The sequence below is a fragment of the Amphibalanus amphitrite genome, unplaced genomic scaffold (genome assembly GCF_019059575.1).
Source record: "Amphibalanus amphitrite isolate SeventyFive unplaced genomic scaffold, NRLGWU_Aamphi_draft 000583F_arrow, whole genome shotgun sequence".
NCBI classification, from domain to species: Eukaryota; Metazoa; Arthropoda; class Thecostraca; order Balanomorpha; family Balanidae; genus Amphibalanus; species Amphibalanus amphitrite.
The window spans coordinates 348,551-365,653 of NW_024882077.1; the positions used below are offsets into that span (position 1 = coordinate 348,551).

The following is a 17,103-nucleotide window of genomic DNA, read 5'->3' on the forward strand; positions in this document are numbered from 1 at the left end:
GGAAGCTATGGGTCCCCAAAACGCTCGTTTCTTAGCAACCTGGAAAGCTATGGGAAACACAAACACTGAGTAGCATGGCTGGCCACAACCAGTCGACCCGGCTGGGTGACCCGGCAGGCCCACCGACCTGGCGACCCCATCAATACCGAGTGATTGCGTGCCGCGTCCTGGGGCCCGCCCCGCCGCCAATGGCTGGCCGCTTGTACAAAGAAAATACAAACAAGGGTTATTACTATCGGCGAAATATGAAAACGCTTTGCCAAGTATTCTCATACAGCCTTGCGTGCTTTTTGTAATTGGTCGCTGGTGGCCCGGCGTAGTCGATTTTTTCCGCCGTCGATGGGTATACACCAACAGAAACATGCAAGCCACGCTAATCGAGGCGATTTGACCGCGTACCCAACATCACGGTATGCATCGTGTCCACAGCAGAAGCCGAGCTGGGTCGCTGACTTACGAAAGACTACATCAAGTCAACTAATGGAAAACCAACTTTGATGGGACAAAATCAGGCCATAAACTGTCCAAGTTGTTTCTCTCGCCGGGAACTCGACTCGACCCCACTAGCCGCGCGGGTCCCCTCTGCAAGCGTCGAGCTCAGCTCAGCGGAGGCATGTAGGAATTCCACACGGCGTGGTTGGCTGACGCGACCTGCCACTCAGACGAGAAGATGTGCGGGACGTGTCAAAACAGGCTGCTGTCGAGCGAGGCGCCCTTCATTATTCAGAGCGTGGTTCGGCGGGTTATACACTATACAGGGAGGGATACGGATAGAACCGCGAACAACACGCACGGAGACGCAGTCGGAGGGTCAGGGCCAGAAAATTAGGTGAATGGGAGCATTGAGACGGTTAGAGACATGAAGGACGACAGAGATATACTGATGGGAAAGCTGCTTCTACTGATTGGAAAACTGTTTCTACTGATCGGAAACTTGTTTTTGCTTATATTTAACGTCAACTCACTCATTGCAACACTTTTATTCCGCCGGGCGTTATACGAGCAGGATACAAATCACTTATCGTAACATTTCTACTTTCGATCTGCTCAGAAACTAGATCTTTGTCGCCGATAGCTAGTTTATAATTCGGTCAGTTTATACCAATTAGTGAGCGGCATGTCAAGTGACAGTTGTGATAGATGCATTTTTCTGGTTAGTCTTTTCGGTAAAGTAACATCTTCTGGCTGGGTTGATTTAGAGGCGCGTGTTCTGTGTAGAATTGAGTTAACCTTCCATATGGGCTCGTAAACACCACGACTGGTTCAAAACAACATCACACAAACGTCAGCTAACTGGGCGCACGACATCCCTTCCACGCTACGTCAGTTCCGTGCAGCTAAAAATAGTTCTGTAAGTGCAGTTGACTGAATGATTGCACAATGCACATTGCACATGTTTGTACGTACTTCCAACGTTGATACAGTTAGGAAGTTTGTTAGCGTTTAAAAATTACCCTATAAGTAAGTAGCCTATTCCTGCTAATGCGTTCAATTATAGTGTCAACTACTCCTTTCATCGTTCCGTTCACCTGTACGCTGCCCCCCCCCCGATCTCCACCCCCCGCCCACCGCCCCCGCTCTGCCTGGGAGCGACCCAGCTGTGCTGACGAGGCAGCCAGACAGGCCGACCGTCGCCCGCTGACGCCTGTTTGTATGCATGATTGGGCCAATTGGGGCTCAGGCCGCTGCGCTCGGCCAGGTGCGGTGGACGGTACCGGCGGCCCGGCCGGCACACAGCACCACTGGCCCACCTGCAGTCCGCTAATACCGATTTACGAGAGCTGACTGACGGCTTTCATGGCGGAATTGGGCGGAACATCTGCCGGTGAAAAACGCCCCTGTCGATGTCCGATGTCCCTGACTGACTGGTGTGGTGGTGGTGCTCGTATGACTGGTGTGTGGTGCTCATATGACTGGTGGTGGTGCTCATGTAGGCACAGTGACGTGCGCGCCCCACATGACGTGCTATGCGCATTTACCTCATGACGTAGTATGGTATGAGCGCTTCTCTATAAATGCTCAAATTTGCTTTGCGTTAGTAGCAATCGCGCTTGGCAGCGTTAAGTGGCAAACGCTAAAACCCAAACAAGCTCCCATCAGTTTGTGTTGCTGTATATTTGTGTGCTGCTGCCTTCCAGTCGGTATATTTCGGGCGACCAATAATTACCCGGTTATCGGTGCTACCGTTGCTATTGGCGTTTCCGTCAGTCCCCGAAGACCCTTCCGTCCACCGTGACACCCTTATCGGCCCACCTATTGGCAGGCAGAAACACAGTATAGTAGCGCACGGCCGGGACGTAACAGCGGCAGCTGCACGCTAGTTAGCTGGCCTGTACTGGGCGGCGGGGGTGGGGCCGGCGACCTCACAGCTTACAATTTTGGAGCTATGCGCTTACCGACGCGGTTTTTACGTACTTGGGTTGTTGTGATGGCCTTCAGTGTGAGTGGAAGGATACCGTAGTGCTTCTGAAAAGCGCTAATGAACTATTAACCCTAGAACGCCTAGGGGGGGGGGGTTGTATCAACCCCCCCCCCCCCCTGAGGTTTTTTCGAAGTGCACGGCTAAACGGCTTGTCGTAGCGGGCTGAAATTTTCAATACCCTCTGGGGCAACCTTTGCGCATCTTTTGCCGAAAAAAAATTGATCGGGTCATGTCAGGTCACGGAGTTATGACGTCATAAGAGGTACAGCCTCCGGCCGACAGTTACCAAACGTGTGCGCCGAATCCCTAGGTTTTCTGCCGGTGATACCCACATTGTTTGATGGATCATGATGAAACTTCCCATGCATGTTGGGGCAAGCATTGGCTATCGTGTGGTGCAAGAAACTTGACCGGGTCAGGTCAGGTCACGGAGTTATGACGTCATATGTGGTACAGCGTACGCCGCCATTTCTGAGAAGTGAGTGTCTGATAAATGCGCCCCCAGCTTTTTTACGATTGCATGTGGAGTAGTGCATGTATGCTAATAGAACTTTCCAGACATGTTGGGACATCTATTGACTAACTTTTGAAATAAACAAAATGGCCGGGTCATGTCAGATTAGAGAGGTATGACGTCATGAGTGGTCCAACATATGTGATGTGATGATGATCATATGTGATGATATGTGATACATCGTTTGCTGTGAATTGATTGTTGGAAGTTGGAAATACACTTTTTTGAGTCGTTACCTACAGTATTTATAGCGGAGCAGTGGTCAACAGCCGACGAATCGGGACAAACACCGGAGGGTGATGTGACACCATATCACTCATCAGCAATAGGCCTCTTACTTTTATAGGGTAAATACACCAAAAACACCATATATGATGCAGAATTGAGTGGGGAATACGTTGTTGAAGGTTTGAAGTTAATATCTCTCACCGTTTTGCCGCAATCGTTGCGCAAAGTTGAAAAAGTTTGATTTTTTCGGAAAATTTGACCTTTGACCGGTCATAAGTAGGTCAAATGTTGACCTAGGACCAAAAAATATACCACCAATCGCGAGATCTCGTTGAGAGCAATCCGTTGGTTTTTTCCGCTAAGCTCTACGACCTTCCGTTTCGAAACGCCAGGGGGGGGGGGGTCGTAACAACCCCCCCCCCCTGGTCGTTCGTGTTATGAGAAATGGCCTGGTCGTGCGAGGGTTAAAGGCAAAATGTCATGATGGCTTCACTCATTCTTCGAAGCACATACGCTGCCTGCTGGTCGAGTTTCTTTTTTAGATGTATGCGCCTACATAAATTATCCATTTGCATTCCATTTGGCTATTGTTTTGCTATTTTTGCAGTTTTACATTTTTGGAAAACATTTAAGCCGGCGTAAGCTATTTAGGTTGTACTCACCATAAGCTTCTGCTGTCCAAAAAATGGCATTAAATATATAATGCAGCACCAGCTAGTTATTTCCGACATCCATTGCATATCGTACACACTCAGTCAGAATCCGGCTAGCTGGCCGTTAGACCGAGCCGCGACCTCCGTTTAACGGCCATCAGGAGACGTCCGCACTGAGTTAATCGTCGGACGATTTCACTATCAACAATGCCGAATGACTCTGTCGGTGCTGGAAATGCCATAGGCTGCAGCTGATTATCTGATTCGAGGCGCTTAATTAAATTATAGATGCACGATGAAGCTTGCAGTGATTTGAAATGATGCTAGTCTAAGGCTCAATTGGCCATTACACTCTGACGAGCTGACTTTGATTGCTTCAAATCTTACTGACAGCTAGGTCGAAATGGTACTTCTCCATGAGTTCTGCCTTTCTGAGTTTTATGTGAAATTCAATAAAACACATAGCTATACAGAAATTCGTGCAATGACACCTGCATTGCGCCTCCATTAGCGGGCGTGGGCAGGTGTGACGGTCTGACGGATGCCGCTGCGATTACCACAGCTCCTGAGGGCCGCGTGCGGCCAGGCTGTCGCTGGTCCACGGCCGACCGCCACCCGATGTGATGTGTGCGTGGCGTGAGTGCCACATGTCTGGATGGGCGGCGCGGCGGAGTGGGGGAGGGGGAGCGGGCGGAATTACCCCCTCACCTGACAGGCCCGTCCGCCGTGACTGCTCACACGACATACCTTCCCTGGACACAGGAGCCAGCTAACGGCAGCTCACCTGTGCCGCAATGCAGGTTCGGTCGCTCGGTATTCGTCGCGCTCGCCTACTAACAGATAGCCGGACCGTGCCCGATCCCAGAGGCATCGCAAACCGGTGATCAACACTTCAATTATTTATTACTTATCGCGCCCTGGGTGCTCGTAGATTGCTGCCGACCCCGACGAAGTGCAATTTGTGTGCTGGATGGAAAGGTATCAGACATTGCGCCTTTTTATTTGTACCAGATGTCAGATGTCTCTATTTATCTTTTTATTTTCTCAGACGTACGGTATAGGCGCAGGCTAGTTGTACACTTTTTCTCAAAAATCCTAAATAACATTGAATTTTTGTGTTACGTCGGAGCATACCACTTATAAAATTCTGTCGATGGTTTAGGGCCCTTTTTTGCTGTTTTTTTTTCTTGCTTCTTTCTCTCAGCGACGTATGTATCTGCCCTGCTTTGCTTTGCTCTTTCCTGCCAGCCACTGTGTGATGTCATGTCGTGTGCTCTGTCCTGCCCTACCCTGCCCTACCCTACCCTGCTCTGCTCACAACTGACCTGTCCCTCCCTCCGCCAGGTTCGTGGCGGACACGTGGGGCGAATGCTCGGTGACCTGCGGTGAGGGACTGCGCAGGCGCAAGGTCGAGTGCAAGGTCTACCTGGAGTTCTCTCAGACTCTGGTCACGCTGCCTCCCAGGGAGTGTGGCAGCCACCCACCGGCCGACCTGGAGCGCTGCATTCTGCCGCCCTGCCTCGGGTCAGTGAGGCCGGAACGCCAGACGATGATCAGAATACATTTCACCGGCCACTCCTCCAATGCATGATAAGGAGATGGTTCGGGGAGGTTGAATAGCGTTGATTGTCTTTAAATTGTCAAAGGATGTGTTCGGGTGGGTTATTTTTATTTCAGTGTCATTACCATAACATATTTTCATGCTTTACGAAAACTGAGAAGTTGAATTTGAAACGTTTTCTTACAAGCTTCAAGATAACTAGCATGTTTTTTACTCTTCATATTTATTTACATTTCTTTATTTCCTTCATCACCATCGGTTCCAGGTTGAGGTCGGGAGACAGCTACCACCAGCCGTTCCGGCAGCAGCACCAGCAGCGGAGCAGTGACAAGACACCGCGTCACACCTACGACGCCCTGTACGACGTCAACGACCCGCCCGCGTTCGACCACTTCTCGAGCTCGGAGTTGCCTCTCGGGGACACTGCCGTGCACTCTGACCCGTTCTCGAGCCCCGAGCACCACGGTCGACCCCACCTTGACCCGTTCTCGAGCCCCGAAATCGACTCTCCGCGTGACGACTACCGAGACGGAGATGATCTCTTCTCCAGTCCGGAGGTCAACCCTTTTGACGACGACTTCGGCAGTCCGGAGGATGTCGCCGGCCCGGATCCTCCTCTTCGCCACCATCCGGACCAGTTCTCCAGTCCGGAGCGCCCGATCGACTCGATGGTCCGACTGAGGACGCACATGTTTAACGGCGGGCGCACCTACCAGGACGTGGCCGGCTCGTTCGAGCTGCTCGGAGGGATGAGGAAGGGCGGTCGTGGCGGTGCCGGTGACGGGAGAGAACTGGATAGCGGCGTGGTGGTTATCCGACCCAAGGAGGCCCAGCCGCCGCCCGAGCCGCCTGAACAGGCCAGGTTCGTCTGGAAGAAGGCGGGGTTCACTCCGTGCAGCTCCTCCTGCCTCGGTGAGTGATGGGGATTATTGGCAGCAGGGTATAACAGCTCGGCCAGTAAGAATAACTAGAATAAATGATACAGGCCGAACAGCTGGAAATTATACGAATAAATAACAGCGGCCGAACTAGTTTGCTACTACTTTCGGAAACTTGTACGGACTTTGAGGTAGTTACTATCATTGTTGCATAAGCCGATGGACGCTTTTACCATCCCGTTACATACAGCATAAATCGTTCACCATCCGAGGGCCCCTCTATGGCGTCTCTATAACCCCTCTCCCTCCCCACAGGCGGGGTCCAGGAGTCTCTGGTGCAGTGCGTGCGCGTCTCGGACGGGCTGGAAGTCAGCCCCTTCCAGTGCAGTCTGGACACCCGTCCTGACAGCATCACACGCACCTGTAACGACCAGCCCTGTCCACCGCGGTGGAACGTCACGGAATTCTCCGCCTGCTCACGGCGCTGCGGAAAAGGTTAGTATATACTGTTTCTATAGTTGGAGTGCTTGTTAGGATGCATGGTCTGGAAAACAGCTTCAACTGTTCATGGGTTGCGAGGCATTTTTGTCACCAAATGTGCAGGGCTTGTTATGTCTTGTTATGATATTCAATTTTTTACGGGAATGTCGCGGTTTTCGTCTAATGGAACCCGTAGTATTGGCTTCAGTCCTATTATTTCCGTTTTAGCAAATAAGTATTCGTAAATAATCCATTTCTAAAGCACATGACATCGGCTTGTAAAAGCCCGAACCACTTATTATGGCACCAGTTCCCTGAATTACATATCTATTTTGATTCAGTCGATGTTATTTCAAGTATATATGCCAGACTTCTTGGCTTATCTGTTGTTGAACCGTTGACAAATGACCATCCTTACATCTGGTGACATGTTCAATGAATCGTCACTCTGGGAATGTTTCTGTCAGTGTACCGGACGAGATCAGCATGTGTCAGTGGCGGAGTGCGTGCTCCATCACCCAGATGAGATGTGGCAGACGGAGAATGAGCAGTGCTTCGGGGCACGCGTGCCCAGCCTGCCGAGCCAGGCGGTGGGGAGGGGGGGACTGTTGCGGGCAAATCCTGCGGCTGGGCCACACGACGGCCAGGGAATGGTCAGAATAGTCGGGAAATGGTTAGGGGCGGTCAGACTCAGGTGATTGTCAGAAAGCGCTCATTGAGTGGTCAGAGAGTGGTCAGCTGGTGTGCCTAAGCGTGCTAGCTAATCCGTGCAATATTGTATCTGATAGCTGCAGATTCAATGCGGGTGTGCACTGTGCCTAGAACTATACCGATGGGCTGCATCGGACCGTTACAAAGTCAGCACTGCTCCCGCCATCTCCGTTTTCTGCTTCTGGAGGCAAACAACTATCACCTTGGATAGCGCTGAAGACGGTGATTTGCTGTAATGGAAGTAAAATGTCCCAGCTACGTCAGCGCCCGTTAGCTGCTGAACTGTTACACCTCGTGTGCAATGTCAGGAGTCGCGTGCGGGAGTAAATTTCAGGTCGGCGTGAATACTTATGATTGCTTTATTCATGTGCGTCGTGGCTGTGTGCGAACGATCACTAGCATACAGGCTTCAAGCGTGACATTTTTATGTCACTGACACGCTCACACTTCTCCATGACATACTGACGTCATTATGGTCCATGACAGGCCGAGTAGAACTCAGGCAAGGAAGTAATTTGTCGTCCGATGTCGGGCGTCAGGCAATCCATCTAGGCATGCGGTTTCCACGAAACCTCAGCACGGTGTGGTCTTTGGTCCATCACGAGAGGTGGCATTACGTCAGCTCAATGCGTCACTGCCACACGCTACCCGTGTTACACCTTATAGCCACACAGTGATGACTGACCAAGCGACCTGACATGCTCGACTGTGGGCGGCATTATGACGTCAGAGGGTAAACGTTTACCAGCATAAGGACCCCTAAATACCTCCGAGAACATATTTGTAGACACGTCTAGGAAAATAATTGTGCAATATCTTCTAAAAATTGATTGTGTCGTTTCGTTACGAGTGAAGCTGCCTCACGGCCCTGTTGTCTGGACATGGAAGCCGGATCAGGGACTGCAGGGTGCGACACTCTGCACACTGTGGACGCCAGCTGGCGTCGTTACTCAGCCGCCATGATGGATTGACGCCGAGTTTGTGGCAATAACGGCGCCCCGCGGGCCGCTGCAGTGTCATCATATGGCACCAGTGGGACGGCGATGGTGGCGCGCCCGGTGACGCGGCGGCCATGGAACCGGAAACGACGCCAATTGCTCCACCGGGAAATCGCCGCCGCTGTTTAGAATATTGGCCCGTGTGGAAACATCATAAGCTCTTCACGGGTGTTAGCGTCGGTATTGGAGAAAAATGGCCGTTAAAATGTTTGAAGTAGCTCCATAATCACATATGTGTGGGCATGAACTTATGTTCAACTCGAGCTTCTCTCTCATTCTTTCTCCGTCCCCCTTTTCTTCTTCGGTCTCCCTCGCTCATCCCACGGCCCATTTTTCTTCCTTCCTCCTGTTCTCCCTTTCTCTCTCATAAGAGGTGCTGTGCTTCTTATATCTCTATCCTGAAAGTGCAAGCTCGTACTTGCCTGGACTTTCTTCTTCCACTAACACTTCTTCTAACCCGAGCCTCATACACCCCTAACCCTCGTTTTTTGACCCGGCAGGTACGCAGACCCGTGAGGTGAGCTGTATCCATGAGCTGGCGCGGGGCGAGGGCAACACCCTGACAGTGGCTGACTCGGAGTGTGCCGCCCCGCGACCGGCCGACAACCAGCTGTGCAACATGGTCACCTGCCCGCCGCGCTGGCAGCCCGAGCCCTGGAGCGAGGTGGGTCATGGGCGTCTGATGGAACCGTTGGGTGGGTGTCGATGCAGGACGGTTGTGAGATGAGTCTGAGACGGTGAGGTATAGGTGTCTGGACTGGTGTGAGCGGGACAAAATCTGTGGCGGTGATGCTGATTGCTGGGGTGCAGGAAAATATAGGAGGTGAGATACTTTGGCTCTGACCTTCAAAAGTGTTTCAGTGAAGGCATGAATGTGGTTGTCCATCGAGATGGCTTTGTTGTACATAGTTAGTTGTGCCCCCTCCCCCTAAAAAGAGAAGTTATTATTTCTATTGTGTCTCCAAGAAAAGGCATTAGGCAACGTTATGTTCCACTCAGGTGTTAAATCTGCCAAGTTTGGCATGCATTGGAAGAATGTCACTCGAGTACGGCAACGCGAAAACGTATTCCCCAAGCGTAAAAGAAAATAGGAGGCGCTTTGAGCTGTTTGGCAAGTCCCAGCCACCTATCACATCGTTTTGACGAATGGCGATGATAGTCACCGTGGGCGATAGCTAAGTCGTCCATTCTTCAAAACATACCGTTTGATCATTATATTGGACGCTGGGTGTCACATCCGGCTTTCCTACCCGGTCAACAGCCCGGTCGGACCCTGGTGATGATCAACTTCTGGTCCTCTCTGAATCACCACACGGCACACACCATAAACTAACAGTGTTCTTGCAACATGGTCGCTGCAAACTTGGGCAGCACCGCATCGCGGTCCAAGGGCCGAGAAACTTATACAAGGCTCTGTGCGAAGCCTGGACCCTGAGCGGTGACTTGGCCCGGGCAGGCAGCCTTCCGCAATGCAGAGCCGTTCTCCGGCCACAGGGGATTGGGAGATTAGGGGGTACCGCCGCCGAAAGCATGTGTTCGTCAGTTCACTCCGTCAAACTTGGTCAAATCTCGATAAGTTCGGCGGCCGACGGACGGCCTTTCTCCGCTCAGAATTGCGAGTGTTTCGCTGGCCTGCCCACGGACTATCGGACACGAGCATTGATTTCAAACTCTGAACTTTGGCCGTGACCGGTTTGGATGTTGGACTTGTGACCGTGGTCGGCTGGGAGCGAATGGCGGCGCGACATCGTTGGGCGGGGCCGAATGTGCCATTAGCCGGCCGGGGTAGGCGTTTTGTCCGTCCAAGTTGGTCCGTCATGTCATTGCACAGTTGGTGTGTTGGAAAAACATGGCTGTTGCGACGTCGATTGAATTTCGTTGAAAGCGTGTTTTGTGGCACTACCGTGCTGCTGCGTAGATTGAACGAGACTTGTCGTCCGAACTTGGGATGACTTAATAGAAGAAGCTAGACTACTTTTGCGAGTTAGACATGCAATTGTCGAAGAAGACGGGATAGTTTTGAACAACTTGGCGCAACTTGACTCCGTCTCTGAGATGAAATAACTGAAATGAGCACACTCGCGCACATCCACAGCATATATGTACCCGAACCGTCACTTGAAGCTGATTGTAGCACTACAAACGTCCCTTCATCTAATAAAGATGACTTATCTCTTCCTCCATGCATCTCGATACAGCCCACTGACCACTTTTCTCTCCCCAGTGCTCTCGATCGTGTGGCGGCGGCATCAAGACTCGCAAGCTGCGCTGTCAGCAGCGAATGTCCGACGGCAGCGTGGTAGACAAGGCGCCCTCCATGTGCGGCTCCAAGAGCCCACCGCACAAGAGGCCGTGCAACACGAGAAAGTGCCGCGGTCCGCAGATCATCGCCTCTAACCAGGTACGATTGGCCGTAGGTCATAGCCTCTAACCAGGTATGATTGGACATATTTTAGATCGCTTCCAACCAGGTATGACTAGTCCCGACCCATATCATTGCCTCCAACCAAGTAAGATGGGCTACAGATGAAAGTATCCAGCCAGGTATGCCCGAATTTATTTTATATTGCCTCTAATCAGGTATGAATGGTCCCAGATCATAGCCTTCTATCAGATGGTATGCCCGGACACATTTTACATAGATCGCCCCTATTCAGGCATGACTTGCCATAGATCATTGCCTCCAACCAAGTGTGATTTCCTCACAGATAACTTTTAGATTTTTTGTGATAGTTATGAGTGCGACCCTTTCTTGATCTCGCTCTGTTTGCGTTGTTCTACTATATCCCGGCTGACGCATGAAGATGTATGACTGTCACTACCGCCTATTATCTCGTCGTTAAAAGCTCATTATGGGTGATCGTACTGCATTTTTGCCACCACCGTGAATAGCCATGCGATGATTGCCACCACCGGTGGACCTTGTCGGCATTTTCGCCGTCATTTATTCAGCAGTTCACGTGAAGACTATGCGGCCAGGTGACGAGGTGGCAGGGCGATTGATGGATGCCGCAGCTAAGCTATGAATAGGCTGCTGAATCGGTGAATCGTAGATCAGGTACCGTTGCATCCTGCTCATCGGTGTGATCTATGGCTTTATGATTCGGAGAAGCATTTGTAATGAGGTACATCCAAATGGCGATCACTACAGATGGAAATATGTAAAATGACCATTTTTCGTTGGATTATTAAGTTCTAGAACCTTGACTGCTCTTGTTTATGAATTATGATTGAAGACGTTTTGTCATTTGTTTGTTTGTAATTGCCCTGTTTTGGCTCCTTACTTGTATTCCTCATTTTCTTTCACGAATTTAAACGTTTTTGGTTAACTTGGGAGATAATTGAATACGAGTATGTGAAAAATTCTCAGTTTTCTGCCTTATTGACCACAACTTACCACTCAAATGGCACTCGCGCTTGTGCCTTACTCCCATGCATACCACATACATGTGGTATGTACCTACCCATGATAAATCTTATCGATATTTGAACGTAATAAACATGAGCCATGTATTATTTGTCCCTTATTGTGCTAAATCCCTGAAATGAAGACCACTCGATGTCTCGCAGTTGAATAGAATTCATTGCCATTTAACAATCTTATCAATATTTAGGCCTCATCTTTTGGTCATGTCTTGATCCAAGTCTTGTACGACGTATTCGTAGCACGAGAAGCCTGTTGCTATGCGAGACAATTTTCTGAACTTTTCTGTTTCGTTGCGTCCCGGATGTGCGACGTTCGATGTAATTTCGAGTGACACCGGCCCAGAAGCAGTGGTCGATTGCGAGTTTCAAGAACTGACAAGTTCCTCGAAGCCTTGCCCGCAATTGCCCGAAATGCACCACTTTCATACAGATTAGTTTTGCTCTCGCCCAGCAACAAAACATGGACATTTTGCAGTTTTGGGAAATGCTGCAACATCAAATCATTGCTTACGCTTGAAGAAATTGTGTACATTTTCTTTGAAACAGGCTTAAAGCCATGGCATTCACAACGATAACAAAATGTTCATGGACGATACGAATGAATGTACATTTTTATGTTTTACAAATAATTATTTTGTGACCCAAAATACAGTAAATAACTATTTGTTTTTTAGTTGTGGTTGTGTCTTTACCCTATTCGGCAATCTATAAAAAACTGGAGTGAGTGTTGACGCACGTTAGCGATTGCCTCTAGCATTGGCTTGTTTCAGCGTATCGAAAAAATCTTAGAAGTTTGAACTTGGTCATTGCTTTCGGAAAGCAATGACCGCTGCTCCTAAAGGAAGCTTGACACAATTCAGACGTCATGGCCCCAACCCGTCCGTCATCGCTCCGCATTCCGCCATCCTACAGCTGTTCATGTGGGCATTTGTCACCATTGGCTGTCTGCTGCCGCGCGCAGGAGTGTCGGAAGGGTGGTGAAAAATTCACCTCTGTAGCCTTTCTGCTGTCGTCGGTGCATCAGGAAACGGTACCACCGCCCGAGCGCAACAACATTATTAACAATGGAGGCGAGCCGAACGGGCCGTCACGCACTGTTGGTGCTGGGGATCCCAATGTCAAGTCCAAAAGCAAACATCATTAACACCTTAAAGTGGCTAAAACATGCCTTAATCGGGCTCAACTTCATGAAACCTGTCAGAATGTAGTGGAACGGTCTAACGTAAATGGACGGACTCACAATTCAGGGCGGATGCCCATTTTGCCAAGGGATCAGAAAATGGTAAAGGGGAAGGTTTTCATTTTGGAAATGTTTTAGATTATTGATATTTTGCTTAAACATGTAATGCATCTAAGACAGGTTTCCTTATGAACGAAGATGAATAAAGCGTATCATGGCAGGTAATTATAAGATCGCTGGTATCCAACATGTAGATAGAATGTTTTCCGTTGTGTAGAATATAAGCCTGCATTGTTTGAATGGTTTGTGACCGTGTCTCTCTCTGGAGTCCATCTAATTTCCGTGCGTTGTGTTTGTCCCATTCCGGCTGTTCTATTATTTGATGTCACGTTCCACAAACCAAGACAAAGACGACGGGTGGGAGACAACACTGGAGTTTATCCGAGTCGCGGCCCTGTGCGCCGGGCTTTTCTGCCTCTGACGTGTATGATTTGTCCGTGTTAAACGACTTTGAACTGGCATACTAGAAAAGAAACATTTGGCTTCGCAGTGGGACGTTTCGGGCGTTTTTACGTAGAGTTGACGTTTTCATTCGAGCATTTTTAGATCGGCTTCGTCATCTCAACGCCCGGACTCCTCCCAAACTGATCTTGAACATTCCTGTCACAACCCGCGATATGATGTGACACTGTTCGCTAGTTGCTGGTCTTATAGACATGCTGCCTGACGCTTTTGCTCACATTTTCCGTTTTTCTCCGGCAGTCCTATGAACAAGAGACGCCTCAGCGGCGGGTCACGCTGAAGATCGGCGGCTCGGCCGTCGTCTTCGACGGCACCACGGTCCAGCTCAAGTGTCCGGTCCGACACTTCGACAGGTATGTCCGTGCTGGAAACCTCAGCGCATGCTCAGACTATGTAAAGACCTCCAAAATCCGCATTGTTACATCCTGAAATGCCAATGTGAATCGTTACGGTGTCGAAATTATCAATCACAAAGCTTAGCTGCTGGAAACCTCAGCGCATGCTCAGACTGTGTAAAGACCTCCAAAATCCGCACTGTTACATCCTCAAATGCCAATGTGAATCGTTACGGTGTCGAAATTATCAATCACAAAGCTTAGTAACGCGGCGCTTTCCCCCACTTTACGCAAGAGTCATTTAGCGGCGAATGGAGAAGCATACCTGTATTGCGGTACAGCATACCTTCAGGCGCACGACATTAACCCGGTTTACATAGCATACTTGACGAGGCTCTAGCTCGTTAATTTGGCGATAATTTCGATGCAGTGGTCTTCAAATATTTAGAGGGGATCATTTTGTAAATTGTTCAGCACCATTGGCATCTTTTGCAACATCACGGACGGACATATAAGCTTGCAACAAACCCTATGTAAACGCGTCTATTAGTGTCATCTAGCGGTGGATGCAGGGGCATTCATGCCGGGCGGTACAGCATACTTTCAGGCGCGCGACAGTCGTGTCATCTAGCGGCGGATATAGAAACATACGTGGTCTGGGGGACAGCATACCCTCAGGCGCGCGACAATATCAGAAGCGGCAAATACAGAAACATACGTGTCCTGCGGTACAGCATATCTTCAGGCGCACGACGCTAGTGCCATCTAGCGGTAAATACAGAAACATACGTATCCTGCGGTACAACATATCTTCAGGCGCACGACGCTAGTGTCATCTAGCGGCGAGTTTGTGAGTAGGCGGCCGGACGGAGCGTGGCGGTGCCTAAACTGAATGATATAGCGGCCTTATTTCCAAGTGACAGCAAAAATCCATGGGATATTCTCTCCATAATTAGGTAATGTGGTGGTTGATAACTCTTGGTCGGGAGAATGATGATCTGTTTAACCACATTTTCGTGAATGACCCAACAGCTCAATAATGAATTGGGCATATTTTTATGTTATTCCTTATCCAGATTATGTAGAGTATAAATTATCCCTCGCCCATGTAGGGGGGGGGGGGGGTTGGTGCAACCCCCCCCCCCCCTGAGGTTTTTCTTAGCTACACGCCGAACCGTTTCAGATAGCCTGCTCAAATTTTCAGTACCCTCTGGGGCATCCTTTGCGCAACTTTTGGTATTTTTTTGTCAAGGTCATGTCAGGTCACGGAGTTATGACGTCATAAAGGGAACAACCTCCGGCCAGATTTACGCTAAATTGGAGATTGCTTCACATTGGTATAAATGCCGACTGACCTGACACACTGATGGATTGTTTTAGAATCACAACTGGCTGATTTGACATTGGCACAATGTCCGTTGACATTTTGAAGGTTACTAAAGGTCAAGGTAAGGTCAGTGACCTCGGTTGACCTGTAATGACTTCTTGCACTTGTATGCCTTTTCGGGGTATTTTGATGCCCTGAATTCGAATTTGCTATCCATTTCAGGCAACGTCGGTTGTTTCTTGTAGTTCATTTTGGGTCAGGGTCAGGTCAGTGACGTCACACGCCTGACGTGACCCAATGCACAAATGACCTTGCAGACTTCCGATGCTCCCAACGCATCATTTTTAGAGTTATGACATCGAAATACACACCAAACGATAGAGAATTGATCAAGGATCACGATAGTGAAGGTTTCAAGTTGACATCTCTTACCGTTTTGCCGCAATCGGCGCGGAAATCTGAAAAAGTTAGATTTTTCCGAAAATTTGACCTTTGACCGGTCATAAGTAGGTCAAATGTTGACCTAGGACCAAAAAATATACCACCAATCGCGAGATCTCGTTGAGAGCAATCCGTTGGTCTTTTCTGCTAAGCTCTACGACGCTCCGTTTTCAAACGCCAGGGGGGGGGTCGCACCCCCCCCCCTGCATGGGCGAAGGTGGCAAAACACCGTTTACGGGCGAGGGTTATGTTACCCTAGTATTCAGTCATGTACATTGTGCAGCTCGTTCTTACAGCCGCGCTAGACCCTCGTATCGCCGCCGTTTCCCACCGTGTCGGTGCCACTTCTGTTCCATTCTCTCTGCGTGATCCCTGTGCTACGAAGACCGAGCTGATTGGCCGTCCAAAGCCGCCCGATCTCCTTTCTACTTTGAAGGTCCGCGGAGCCTCCCGGAGTGGACAGAGACACTCGCTGAATTGGTATTGCAGGATTATCGGGGTTAGTAGCGATTGCTGAGACAGTAGTGGCGAAACTGCCGAGGACTTGGGGAGATCGAATCAGAATTTAATGAGTTCGAAATGTAGGACGACGGTGCTGTTAAACTTTAGTTCAAGGGGATGATCTAAATGAGAAGATACAGCTCTTTTTTTCAATGAAAATCTTATGGAATAAATTTTGCAATCATTAAGTTATTGATAATATTGCTATACATGAAATCATTGGAATGTCAATGTTCTATTTTAAAAATGAGTGAATATAGGAGATAGAATAGACACCGTGAGTAGCAAACAAGTTCACGTGTAAAAATGCAAGGTCAGATATACTCCATGCTTCTTTCTGCCCTTCACTGTTGTCCTCGCTCCGTCCTTTGTTCGCTCGCTCGTGGCGTGCCGGTTTCCACTTTGAGTGGGTGTGAAAAATGAGTCTTGTGCCGTGCGGCCCGTGAAGCCAGCGTTAATTGACGTTCCGTGACACTGATGCCTGCACGACACGTCAGTTTTCGGCGGGAGGGCGATGTGCTGTGACTGGCAATGACATTGGTCGGGACTCGGGACACAGAGGTCGGTTAGTCGTGGTGAAGGCTGGGGTATTGCGGGGCGAGAGCTCTACTGTCGGGGCTGTAAGAGATTGAGCGTATGCTCTGTGGTTGATGGAATGAAGCTGGTTTCCATTTTAATTATATTGCCAGCCCTCAATAGGGGATTTGTCGAGATTTGTGGATCATGAATGATGGCTCATTGATATCCATGGGGATAGGTAAATGAGCTGTGTGCTCAAATTTTGCAAGCCATTATTTTTGTGATATCCTGCAGTAAACAATGAACATTTGATGGCAATTTTCCTTTTCGATGGTTTTTTGAAAGTTTTCCTTGCATTATCTTCTTATCAATAACCCTGTTGTAAAGGCTGCGTACCTATAAATGGT

At 49.4% G+C, this 17,103-nt stretch overlaps 1 protein-coding gene across 1 annotated transcript in view; it reads left to right on the top strand.

Moving 5' to 3' along the window:
- LOC122394286 (protein madd-4-like) overlaps positions 1-17,103 on the top strand; it is an 89,162-nt gene that overhangs the window by 55,604 nt on the left and 16,455 nt on the right. Inside the window, exons 11-16 of the mRNA XM_043391043.1 lie at positions 5,162-5,341; positions 5,644-6,290; positions 6,572-6,751; positions 8,946-9,109; positions 10,670-10,846; positions 13,814-13,926. Of these exons, the coding sequence (XP_043246978.1) occupies positions 5,162-5,341; positions 5,644-6,290; positions 6,572-6,751; positions 8,946-9,109; positions 10,670-10,846; positions 13,814-13,926 (1,461 nt within the window). The remainder of the gene's footprint in view (positions 1-5,161; positions 5,342-5,643; positions 6,291-6,571; positions 6,752-8,945; positions 9,110-10,669; positions 10,847-13,813; positions 13,927-17,103) is intronic.